This window comes from Alexandromys fortis, unplaced genomic scaffold (assembly GCF_014885135.2).
Source record: "Alexandromys fortis isolate MF-2015 unplaced genomic scaffold, M_Fortis_MF-2015_v1.1 scaffold_58, whole genome shotgun sequence".
In the NCBI taxonomy this organism is placed as follows: domain Eukaryota; kingdom Metazoa; phylum Chordata; class Mammalia; order Rodentia; family Cricetidae; genus Alexandromys; species Alexandromys fortis.
This window is the reverse complement of record NW_026067940.1, coordinates 8,236,946-8,250,681: the sequence shown is the minus strand read 5'-3', so window position 1 is coordinate 8,250,681 and position 13,736 is coordinate 8,236,946. Positions and strand designations below refer to the sequence as shown.

The 13,736-nt window shown below is 40.9% G+C and overlaps 1 protein-coding gene across 1 annotated transcript in view; it reads right to left on the bottom strand.

The window, feature by feature from the left end:
- Window positions 1-514: 514 nt before the first annotated feature.
- The window catches only part of LOC126504985 (zona pellucida sperm-binding protein 3 receptor-like), a 51,388-nt gene continuing 38,166 nt past the window's right edge, over window positions 515-13,736 (bottom strand). The window contains 4 exon segments of the mRNA XM_050147609.1: window positions 515-724; window positions 1,413-1,615; window positions 7,878-7,958; window positions 9,002-9,202. Of these exon segments, the coding sequence (XP_050003566.1) occupies window positions 515-724; window positions 1,413-1,615; window positions 7,878-7,958; window positions 9,002-9,202 (695 nt within the window).

The following is a 13,736-nucleotide window of genomic DNA, read 5'->3' as shown; positions in this document are numbered from 1 at the left end:
TATAATATAAGAGTTAGCCAGAAATACACTTAAGCTGTTGGCCAAACTGTATTGCAAATAATATAGTGTCTGTGTGGTTATTTCAGGTCCGAGCAGCCAGGAACAAACAAGTGGCCTCCTACAACACACTAGTCACAGAGTCATGGCATTCTGTGACAAGTCAGCAGGAATAGGGTTGGGATAGTCTGAACTGTATTCTTTGCAAGGTAGAAAATAAAGGAGAAATAAAAGTACCTACAGACATGTTAGAGAGTGAATCTGTGTTCCGGATCCGTCATATTCATGCGACATAATGAACAGAATGACAGCGCAAACATTTGGCATTTAATAGTTTATATTTACCCATCCCCATGAGTCGAGCCAAGAAGGCAACTGAACCGCAGTAACTAGCCTATAAACACTGACATAGCTTCAAAAACAAAATGAGAAAAACCCACCTAAGTTCTTCTGTCCCAGAAACTTTATAACAGGAGTGGTAGGGGCCAGTCCAGCTGCTGCATGGAGATCCTGTGCATTAACCAAAAGGGCTAAGGGGCCCCTTCATTTTCACATGTTTAGAGGGTTTCCTGTGGACTCGTGCCCACTTCCGTTTCTCCAGTTCTAACCGTTCGATCTCCAGAGACAGCTTGTACACCTCCAGGGCCTTTTGCACTTCATCTGGGCTTGGGAGGCACTGCAAGAGCTTTCTGCCTTCATTCACATGTTTGCAATCTTCAGGGGCCTCCTACAGGTAATTTAAAGAAATAAATGGGGGAGGGTACAGTCTGAGAGGGATTCCTGGCAAAACTGAGGTTGATATAATTGATGGACATAGAGAAAATCAGGACTTTGCATCCCCAGCAGGTGTTCTCATGAAGGCCACACCATGAGGAAGAGGGGTGTGTGTGTGTGTGTGTGTGTGTGTGTGTGTGTGTGTGTGTGCACCCACACATGCGTGTGCGCAGGCAGGATTTTACAACCCAAGAGAGACTTGAGCTTAGGACCTTGGATGCCCACCACCAGGTTGCTAGGACCATAAGACACATGCCTCTTGAGGAGCAGAAAAGTATAGTTGAAGAAGAAAAGACAAAGAGCTCCAAGGATCCAGAGTGGCCCCATAAGGAGAGGGGGGGGAGTCTTGCACACACCCCAGAAGCAGAGCAAATGTAATCAGACCACCAACATGGAAAGTTATGGTCAGAGTACTAGGTTTAGAAAACCCTCAATCCTAAAGTTCTGGATGCAGCCATAGAGCAGAAAAATCTGTTCCTTCAAGCTCATCGTGATGCTTCAAGGTTATAAGTGCATATCTAGTAAACTGGGCATCCTGGTAGGTGCCAGGTGCTACCATCATAGTCTGGGACAGAACCTTGGGAAGAGACTGATATATTTAAGGGCAACATCACAGAAGTTCCCCGAATTGCACCACTCACCATCTTACATTTGGGTATCTCAGGGTCCCATGTCCTGTTTTCCGAACAGATGATGTTCGGGGAGCCAACTAAGTCATATCCGGTGTCACACTGAATGGTGATGTTTTCCATCTCTGTGTAGTGCTCTTTCTCCACAGACAGGCTTCCGTGCATGATCACCGGTTTGGAGCACACACCTCTAGCGGAAACGTACCTTGAGCTTTCTCCTTTCAGGGAGATGTCAAAATTGAATTAGACAATGAAAATAATGAGAAACTTTGCGTATACTTGCATTTGGTTTCAGCAAAACTTATTGATTTCAATAATAATTATAATAGTCCTGATATCTATTGAGAAAAGTGCTATGCATATTTACATGCTCAACTTTTGCTGCCTTATAAATTTTACTATACTTTTATGAATTAGTTTCTATTGTTATTAATATTTGACCAACAACAAAACTGAGAAAGTTAAGCCTCTAAACCTCATATACCTTAAGTGTTATAACCTATGTTTACATTTCTTCCCCACAACCTTGATCTAATGCAAGATGCTAAGGATGTACTTTTCATTGTCCTCATCTTTTAGTGATGCAGGGTTCAACAGAAACAGTGACTTTCGGTGGCTAGGAAAATGATGAAGGAACCAAGGACACTGAAGAGGAAGCCACATTCTTACCTCATCTCCATTCTACATCCATTCTACATCAGCTCGTCGGCCAGGAGCATCATTGGCCCACAGACCCAGAAAGGCCATGGACGGATCGTGGCCATCATAATATTTCAGAAGTGGGAATTTGCAACACTTTATGAGCTAGGTATTAACTTTTGCAATTCCTCTTTCTTGAATACTTGGAAAGAAATGAGGGTTGTTGTGGAAAGTTTACTAGAGGCGCAAATAGATTCTTAGACCAAAGCCATCAAGTCTTGCCTCTAAGTATCTAGGAAGACATAGAACAGCTGAACAGTTGAGGCTGCTTTCTGCAATGGGGCTTACCTGTGCTCTTAGGGCTCAGGAAAGAAAACTAGTGTTCATTTTTAACGTTCCTTTTACCAAGTTTTTTAAGTTTACTATTCATATCTTAAATGTTATTAAATAAATAGAGAAAAGGTAAGATTTAGGTAGGCCTTGACCGACAGAAAATACTACTGTTCTTAGTTTGTAACTCTATCTTTCCCGCATTGCTAGTGGACCTGGTGTAACATTGAAGAGGCAAAGGTTCCCAATGAAAAGACATCAAGACACATAGCATGGCCAACAAATATATGCTTCAACGCACTCAGACATCCAAGCTTCAGGGTAAGGAGGTGGCTGTCTATTTTCTGTTCCTATAACAGAACACTGTACTCTGGGTAATCTACAGATAAGTGAGTTTCCTTAGAGTCTGATTCACGCAAATCTGAAGGAATAGGGTTTGGATTTGGCTCCTTCGTGCTTCAGTGGTGAGTTTGAAAGGATAAAGCACCCAGAGAGACCAGACAAACAGCTCACATGAACCACAACCCACCCTGGCATAGCTGAGCCACCCCCAGGGCTAGAGCAGGATCTCGTCATAAGGGCTCATTCACCTCTGGTTTCAAGCACAGGACTTAAGTACAGGGAATGGATTTGAATAATACCCTTCCCCTTCTTTATAAGTTCACGTCTCTTCCACTGAAGAAAGAAATCATTCCACACAAATGACTACAAAGTCTTACTTGTCCCAACTTAAAAATACAAAGTCCAGAGTCTCATTTGAGACTCAAGGCATCACACAACCTGAGGCAAACCCCCTCATCTGTGAGCTTCTAAAATCAGTTTCTCTACGTCAAACATGGGGTGTCGACGTTCTCAAATGAAAGGGAGAAAACAGGTATGAAAAGGGAGACATGGGACCAAAGGAAAACTAAGCCAGTAAGGAAAATGCACTGAATTGTTTTTTCCGCTCTTCTCCATCTAGGTCCTCCCATCCTATTTTCTCCCTCAGCTTCTGCCCTTCCCCCTTCCATTTTCATGTCCGCTGCATTCGTCCGCTGCGTTCTACAACCTAAAAGCCCATTCTCCCTTCTACTGGGCACCTTACCAGTTTCCTGGTCTCTACTTCACACATCAATACTCAAAAGAACAAGTTGAAGTCACATACTAGCACACACAGAATTTGGTTCCCTGAGCCTGTTAACTCACAGCATTTTTTTCTAGTTCTAACCATTTAACTATGAACTTCATCTCTCTTTACAGCCAAATAAAATTTCTTTGTGTACAAGTAGCACATTTTTACTATCCATCCATCCATTGATGGCCATCCAGGCTGATTCTGTGTCTTTGAGATTCAATAAATCTGGATGTGCATGTATCTCTGTGGTAAGATATGGACTCCTTTGAGGGTATGCTCAGACGTGGTTTAGCTGGGTCATACATTAGTTCTATTTGGTTTTCTAAGACAGAGTTTCTCTGTAGCTTTGGAGCCTGTCCTGGAACTCACTCTGTTAACCAGGCTGGCCTCAAACTTGCAGAGATCTGCCTGCCTCTGCTTCCCGAGTTCTGGGACTACAGGCGTGCACCATCCCCAACCTATTTTTATTTTTTAAGAACCTCCATCCTGTCATGGTGATGATACTAGTCTAGACTCCTACTAATAGGAAATAAGGTTTCTTCTTTCTCTACAGCCTCAGGCATTGCTTTTGTGTTTTCTGGATGATAGCCGTTCTGATGGGTGAGATCAAATATCAAAATACTCTTAACTTGTATTTCCCTGATGGCTATGCTGAACGTGTATTTGTAATATATTGGCCATTTGTAATTTTCTTCTGAGAGCTTTCATTGCCTACTTGCTGAAAGGAAGTTTGTTTTATCATTGTTTAATATTTGTAGCTTTAAAAAATTCTCTTAGTTAACCCTTTCTCTGAAGTGTAGCTGGAAAGGTTCTTCCACTATTTTCTTTGCTGTCTGTTTGCTCTGCTGATAGTTTCCTTCACTGAGCAGAGGCCTTTTACCTTCACGTAACCCCATTTGCCAACAGCTGTGGCTATTTCTGGCAGAATTCCATTATCTGTATTCTGAAATGTTTTCAGCATGCTTTTCTATAACTGTCTAAGCATTTCTGGTGTTAAATTAAGACATTTGGTCCATGTTGGATTAACTTTTGTACAGGGAGAGAAATAGGGGTCCAATTTCCTTCTTCCATAGGTACTTGTCCAATTTTGCCAGCTAGCACTATTTCTTGAATTAGATTTTTTTTAAACAAATTTTAACTCTTTTGTCAAAAGTTAGGTGTGCATATCTGTATGAGTTTATATATAGTGAATACGTGTGTGCATAGTATATGAGTTTATATATGCATAATGAATACATATCATGTGAGTTTATATATAGTGCGTATCATGAGAGTTTTTATATATATAATGTATACATGAGTGCATATCGTGTGAGTTTACATATAGTGCATGCATGAGTGCATATCATGTGAGTTTACTTCCAGGCCCCTTATGTTCTGTTGATCTATGTGTCTGTCTTTGGACTAGCACCATGCTATGTTTGTCACTAAGGCTCGATAGCACAGTTTGAGATCAGGTAATAAATCTCTGACTGTGTTCTGGTTGCTTAGGATTACTTTGGCTACCTGTAAATTTCTATATGTGTTTCCATGCTAATTTTAAAATGTTTTTAAAGTTCTGTGAAGAATGTCATTGGCATTTCCATGGAGATTGCACTGAATCTATAAATTTCTTTGGAGAGGATTGCTATTTTCACAATGTTAATTCTGCTAGTCCAGGACAAAGGTTCTTCTTTTTTTTCTCAACATCTAATGTCTTCTTCAATTTCTTTTTTTCATCGTTTTAAGGTTTTTCACCTTCTTGGTTAAGTTTAGTCATATATATATATATGTAACACAGATTGTCTGCAGGTCCGTAGCTTTCCTTGCACCAGATGCTTTGAGTCTTTCAGGATAGTTCTCTGGTAGAATTCATTCAATTTTATTCTTAATTAGTTAATTTTATTTCATATGTGTGAGTGTTTTACCTGCATGTATGTATGTGAACCACATGCTTTGCCTGATTCCTGAGGGTCAAAAGAGGACATCTTGTATCTCACCCAAACTAGAGGAATGGAGGGTGCTGGGAACTGAACCCAGATACTGTAAGAGAGCAAAAGGGCTCTTAACCATTGACCCATATTCCTAGATATCTTATTATTTTTAGCTACTGTGAATGGGATATTTTATATAATTTGTCAGCAAGTTCATTACTGGTATACAGAAAAGCTACTGATTTCATTTTCTGTTGGTGGATAAATACATAAAATATATTTGATTACTAAAGTATAAATCACATATGAGGTTTCATAGCTTCAAAACAGCTATTCTACATGTATAGAAGTTTGTCGAGATGCACAGTGTCTAGGTTTAGTAAATACGGGTATGTAATTTTGAGAAGTTATTATAAATTAATATTTTTTTATTTTAAAAAGTATTATGTTCTCTGTCAATGCTTCTTGATCGCTGGGGGAAAGTTCAATGCCTGTTTTGACCTCACTTTTGTCTATCAGGTTTCTGCCACACATTGCATAAAAAACTTTCTGTCATCTGTCCGGTTCCTCCCTGCCATGGCAAGGATGAGGTCGCTGTGAGTCTGTGAGCATCAGACCCTCTCACTTCTGCTGATCTCCACAGTCCGTGCAGGCTGCAGTCGGTTGTATCGAGAGGACACATCTTCTGAGTGCTGATGCACGAGGATGGATGCCCTGCTCCACGGGGCACAGTGGGATAGGATGATACTGAGCATCGCTGATCTCTCAGTCCTAGGCTGTGTCTATGGGGCGCTATGCACTGACCCTGCTTGGGGGATCCAAATAGGTTGTGTTTAAGTCTTTGGCGAACAGTTCTGCTAGTCCTATGGTCCTACAATCCAACCACCTGCCCTTCCATACAATAATAGAGATGACAGGGGAATTCGGACATTGGCAATCTTCCAGTTTCAGATTCTCCTACACCCTTTATGGTGTGTTTCTGCTGTCTTCTGTGGTTGTGATATTTGTCCTCTGGCTTGGGTTTCTGGTAACACAGATTGTCTGCAGGTCCGTAGCTTTCCTTGCACCAGATGCTTTGAGTCTTTCAGGATACTTCTCTGGTAGAATTCTTCTCCACACACACCACTTAGCATGGTATGTGCTCTGTTAAAAAAAAGAAAAGCCAATGTAGGCTTACTCCTATTTTCTCTTGTTTCTGCATTGGTGATTTTTATCTTGACTTTTCTTTATTTAAGTGTTTGTGTGTGTGTGTGCATGTGTGTGTACGTGTGTGTAAGTTGTGCAACTAGAAAGGGAGTCATGAGAGGGGAGGAAGAGTTCTTAAAATAGAGGTAAAGAGAAAATAATATCATATTTGTGACATGAAAGCATAGCAGGGATACTCTCAGAGGAACAAACAGAGCTGGCCAAAGAAAAGTAGGAGGTAGGGAGAGAATCATAGGAGAAAGATACAAATTAGAACAAAGTATGATGCATCATGAATAGAAAAAAGTTCCATAATCAAGCTCATACATAGATTTTCATTTTAACCTCAAAAATTAATAAAACAGGAAACATATGCATGCATACATATATACATACAACACGCACATTTAACAGACTAAAGATGCTACATCCAGGATGTAGATCAGTATCTCTGTATATGTGACCAATAGGGGGAAAACACAGGACAAGTATGGTTCATGCCACTCAAAATTAATCCTACCAAGACACTTGCATGATGTTTTCATAACTTACTTTTCTTCTTATATCTTTAGATCAGTAGACTATGCATGCTGCTAAGACCAGAAGCAAAACAATCCAAGCAGTGGACACTGAAGCTGTCCATTGATAGAACAATCCAAGCAGTGGACACTGAAGCTGACCATTGATATTTAAGGTATAGCTCTCAGCAAATTTCTCTGGGCTTCTTTACCTACTGGGAAAGCTTGGATGAGGGGAAGTATTACCATACTTTGTGGCAATAAGCTGTGATCATGATGAAGTCAGGATGTCTGTTATATACTGGTTCGGGAAATAGTATATCTGGAGCTCAAGACAATCACTGTTGAGTTCCACCAGCGGGATTTGGACTAAGTAGGCAATTTTGAGGCATAAAGAAATTCTGTTCACCAGGAATAACAGCTAGAGATATCAGAGCTGTCAAAAAGCCCAAGCCTACTGGTGTGCTGACTGAAGGAAACAGAACGGGCAGTAGTGAAAGACTAGTCATATCAGTTTACAACCCCAGAGCAGAGTTAATTTACTTTTAACTCTCCTTTATAGTGTTATTGATATTATTTTAATCATGATTCTTTCTCACATCCCATTCCTATTTCCTATGATGTCCTACAAAATTATACTAGATCTCATTATATCTTCTTAAACTTTGCTTTTATATTAACCCAAGCTATGGCGTGCAATAGACTGTCATGTTGCAGTAAGGAATCATTCATAGTAAGATAGCCACATTGTTCTACAATGATATTTTCAGGGACTTACCATTATCAGATAGATATTTATTGTTCTTCGTGACAGTTTCTGATACACTTGGTGAGGTAGCAGCAACATGGGTTTGCATTTCTGAGAAAAAGGATAAGGTTGATGTTAGTCACTAGTACACAATCTTCCCGCCCATAAGAAATCTTCCATTGTTTCATAATTCTATAAGCCATTCTTTCCCCCTTGGTGTATAAATATAGAGACTCGTGGATTAGTCTTTTACATTACTAAAATATTGGCCATAACATTAACAGATAATATATGCAAGAACATTAGCAAACTGCAACATTGAAGGATTTTATTCAATGTGCTAGGTTCTCTAACAAAAACTTTTGTAAGTCCTCTGTCAGTATATCCTGATCCATAACTCTATCAATAGCCTTGGTGGTGCTAGGATAAATATCTGTGATCTTCCGCATAATACTTATTGGAAGGACAATCCCAAACCCAATTACTTTTTTTTTTNTTACTTTTTTTTTTTTTTTTTTGGTTTTTTGAGACAGGGTTTCTCTGTAGCTTTGGATCCTGTCCTGAAACTAGCTCTTTTAGACCAGGCTGGCCTCGAACTCACAGAGATCCACCTGCCTCTGCCTCCTGATTAAAGGCATGTGCCACTACCGCCTAGCCCAAACTCAATTACTTTTTAAGAAGATTATTCTTCATGAAACTGCATAGAATCACTTGGTAATGTAGGAGGGTCTTCTGTCTATATGTTACTTTCATTGGTCAAATAAGGAAACTGCCTTGGCCTTTTGATAGGTCAGCCCTTAGGTGGGTGAAGTAGACAGAACAGAATGCTGGGAGGAAGAAAGCAGAGTCAGGCAGACGCCATGAAGCTCCAGCCTGAGATGGATGTAGGTTAGAATCTTCCCGGTAAGCCACAATCCTGTGGTGATACACAGATTACTAGATATGGGTTAAAGCAAGATGTGAGAATTAGCCAAGAAGAGGCTAGATATAATGGGCCAGGCAGTGTTTAAATGAATATAGTTTCTGTGTTATTATTTCCGGGGCTAAGCTAGCCGTGCAGGAGCCGGGCGGGACAAAAACAGGCCTGCTTGCCTCATCACTACAACTTGGGATATCTGGGGAATGATGAAGACAAGTTCCCTCAGCAGTCTTACCTCCCTGACATGATGGCATTGCAGGTTCCCACCTTCCATCGGCTTGACACGAACTCCTCCCATCAGTCGACATAGGGTAAGAGCCTTCAGCACAGATATAGAAAACATAGTCTCCATAGGCATAGATGCATACGCCAGTTAAATCTCTCCTTTCACTTACAATTTTGATTTTATCCATATTTGGCGTTGGGCAACATGCTCCTGGGAGATAAAAGAAAATGCAAATGCTTCATCTTATGGGAAAGATATCTTTGAAGCTGTGGCTCTATCTCATGGAAGACATTAATAATCAAACTCCTGGTAACAGGATGAAATGTTGCTTTCAGGGGAGAGGAAAAAACTTTTAGTAGGTATAAAGTTCCAGTTGAATAAATTCTAGAAACATTCAGTGCAAAACAGTAGAGCAATGCAGTTGATGATTGTAACACTACACACTGATCAGTGGAGTATATTTAACTTTTATAAGTTTGTAACCATGATTCAGAAGAAAAAAAAAGAAGGGCTGCATCAAGATGGCAGGATAAGTCTTTATTTGATCATTTCCCCTGTTAAAATGTATTGTTGGTTGCTTTTTCATTCCTGTGATGAGATACCATGATGAAGTCAATTTTAAAAAGGAAGAGTCTAGTTGGACTTATGGCCCCATGGGGTTAGAGACTATGATGGCAGAGTGGGGGCATGGTGACAGGTGGTTGGAGCAGCAGGTGAGAACCCTTACTTTAACTCATAAACGGGAGGCAGAGGGCACACTGGAAATGGTGTGAGTCCTTTGAAACCTCAAAGCCTTCCTCCCGTGATACACCTCCTTCAACAAAGCCACGCCTCCTCATTGTTCCGAAACAGTTCCACCAACCAGAGACCGAGTATTCAAACCACCACATGTATACCTGGAACTGCTAGGCAATGTGCTAGGTTCTCTGACAAAAACTTTTGTAAGTCTTCTGTCAGTATATCCTGATCCATAACTCTATCAATAGTCTTGGTGGTGCTAGGATAAATATCTGTGATCTTCTGCATAATACTTATTGGAAGGACAATCCCAAACCCAATTATTATAAAAACACCTTCACAAAAAGTTAGGAGAATCTGGCAGGAGGGCATTGTAATAAGTTTGAGCCTAGTAAAAAGAAAAGATGTGTTGAAGAAGAAAAGAAAGGGGGAAAGAGTTGCCTGTATCATAGCCACTCACTCCCAGTTCACCCTATTCCCTCCCTCCCCCTAAGCACTTCTATAGAGAGAGAGCCATCTTTTACTTGGAAGAAAGAGAGGAAACTAGACATATGCCCTACAACCAGTACCAGTTTTACCTCAGTGACCACTACTGGGCAGAGCTCTATGGTCCCTACTTCTAGATCAGCATCTGTAGACAGAATCTCCGTAGACAATAGAAAATCTGAGACCTCTGAAGGACAAATTCCTTCATAGCAATTTTCTTTCTGTTGTCTGCCATAGTATGGACCTGAGATCAGTCTCTCAGGGCTCTGTTCAGGTATAAACTTCCAGTGGGACCTAGATTAATATCGGATTTAGTGACCAAGGGGTCATTTTTAATTTTCCTTTCTTAACCTTGGACTATCTTAACCTTCAATAAGGAAAGACTCCATCTGCTGAAGGCAGGATAAGAAAGTAAGCTCAAAACTCTATTTTGTAATTGCTGCTGTGCTAAAACCCAATATGGGCAGAATACAATTGGCCGAATCTTTGGTCCATAGGTAGTATCCATAGTTAGGCTCACTGTTGACAAGGGAACGGTTGAAGACACGAGCAAAGCTTGGGTAGAATGTACAATAGAGCTCATTTCTGTCAGGCTGTGTGCTCTCTGGCCAAAAATAGGCAAGAGCAGGCAATCTTAGAAGATGGGGTCTCGGTCCTTTGTCCTGGTCCTGTGCAGCGCTGTGCTGGTCATGACAAGTAATAGAATCCAGGATGATCCAGTGATCCGCTAGCCAGGTGACCACAGCACTGTCCACCTCAGGCATAATCTATGGCACGAAGTTACAGGCCAGTGACTGTGAATGAAGATTCTAGGTCTTCCCCAGCCAAAATCAAAGTCTTGAGGACCTAATAGGAATGGAATACCTTCCTCAGAACCTTCATCAACCATACAGAGCTTCAGACTAACTGCAGGTTGTGACAAGTGTAGATTTGGAGCACCTCGACTGCTAAGACGCTGATAAAGACTCGGTCTATGACTATGGTAAACCTTGACTTAGGATGGTAACTGATGTTGAAATTTCAGCAGTTACCACCAGCCCAAAGAACATAATAAATGCCTTGAACTTGCTCTGTAGTTCAGGCAGGCCTTAAATTTGTGATCACTCTGCCTCAGCATGGAAAATAGTCACATAAGAAATACTCACATTCAGAGACGTGATTCTGAATACATGACCTTGCAGGGATTGAGTCATGAAGAGAGAGAAGACCAGTAAATAATGAGACTGATCCAGCAATAAAATCTCTCCTATCAAAAGCATGAACGGTTCCAGGGGTTTTCACTAATACCAGTTCTTGGCTAATGTAAGAGCTAAAACAAAATGAGTTCTTTCAAACTCTTTTTATAAGATGCTCATTCCAAAGTCAGACAAAGACGCCCAAAAAAGAAAGTTACAGGATAATATCTCTGAAAAAAGAGACAAAAATCCTCAACAAAATTTTATCAAGCCAAGTCCAATAGCACCTTGAAAAGCCTATTGACCATTATCTACTGAGAGCTATCCCAATAATGGAAAGATGGTTTAACACAGGCAAATCAACAATCACAATACACTATATTAATAGAATAAAATAAACTGGAGTATATAGATGAAATTTTTAATAAAACTAAAAATACTTTCATGCAAATATCTCTGAAAAAAGTAGGTATAAAAACCATATACCATATGGAATATACCTACAGTCAACATCATCCTAAGTGGGTAAAGCTTAAATATTTCTCTATAGGATCCAAAATAAGACAAAACATCCATGTTCACCATTTTGAGGCAAGACAGTACTGGAAGACCTAGCCACACCAAACAAGCAAGTGAAAAGTTTATTAAAATGTAAAGTTGTAAGAGGAAGTTGTCACCACTGTCCACAGATGATGTTATCACATTTACAGGAAAATCTCAATGACTCAATTAGGAAAGCAATAGGACTATTAGGCAAATTGTAATGGCTACTGTTGTCAACTTGATGGGCTCTGGAATCCCCCAGGAGATAAATCTCTGTGAGATTATTCAGACAAGGCATGTCTGTGAGAAATGATCTAGATTTGGTTAGCTGAGATGGAAAGACACCCTGTGGATACAGGCAACACCGTTCTATCCCCTAGGTTCTGGACTGGATAAAAAGGGAACAGGTTGAGCACCAGCATTCAAGGCTCTCTGGTTCCTGCTTATGCATGCAGTATGGCAGCTCCTAGACCTGTAAGCCAAAATAAACCTTTCTGACCTTATATGTTGCTTTCATAAAGTACTTTATTTCAGCAATCAGAAAACAAAACAGTGCAGAAAATTGGAACTAAGAAGTAGGTTCTTTGCGGTTATAATGTGAACATATGATTCTTTGGGTTTTAGAACTGGTTTGAGAGCAATACGGAAGAGTTTGGGCCATCAGACCCAGAGCCCTGCAAACAGAACTTAAAGAACGATTATGGTGGGGGCTGTAAAACCAGAATGTCAGATGCAGATTCTGGAAGCCAGTTTATGAAGTTTCAGAGGGGAACAATTAACAGCTCTATTGGGAACTGGCCAAGAGGCCATTTTTGCTATTCTGGCCAAGAATCTGGCTTCATCCTGCCTGTGTCTTGAGAAACTGAGCAATGCTAAACTCATGAGTAAGCAACTAATGTCTTTGGTACAGGAAATTTCAAGACATCCTAATGTTCAATCTATGACATAATTAATTCTCAGCATCCTTGTTCAGATCTACAACAGAGAGAGACAGAGAGAGGCTGGAGGAAGGAAGGCAGGGAGGGAGGGAGGGAGGGAGAGAGGGAGGGAGGGAGGAAGGAAGGAAGGGAGGAAGGGAGGAAGGGAGGAAGGGAGGGGGAAGGGGAAAGAAAGAAATTAAAAATATTAAAAAGAATGAAATGTAGCAAGGAAAGTTGCACACACAAGTTTAAAACTGCAGGCAAGGAAAGTGCATAGGACAAAACATCTACACATGTTTAAAAGAAACCCCACTCTTTCCATTGGAATAATAGGAAAGGCTCCTTGGAAGCAAGACCACACCCATCAAAGGAGCCAATTTGTGAAAATGCAAATGCATGTGAAATGAGATGGTGGGATCCAACACTGCAGCCTCAGGGGTCCCCCATCTAAACTGACTGCTTAGGAAAGTGGCTGATTTAGCCAACAAAGCAGCAAAACCCACAATGGCTGTGGTCCAAATGGCCATGCTCCATCCTTCACTAACAGTAGAACTTAGCAGCAGCATCCACGTGGCATTTGTTTTGAAACACGACAGATGCAAGGCTTGTTTAAAAGTTTCAGTGATGTGGGAGTGTCATATCAATCTGTTGATTTCATTGGCTGAGCAATAAAGAAACTGCTGGCCCTGATAGGTTAAAAGATAGGTGGGCGGAATAAACAGAATAGAATTCTGGGCGGAAGAGGAAGTGAGGTCAGACTCTGCTCTGCTCCCAGACAGACCCGACAGCTCTGCTGGAGCAGAGACGCCATGCTCAACTCTCCCAGGCAACTCCAACCCACGATGGACTTAGGCTAGAATCTTCCCGGTAAGCGCACCTTGG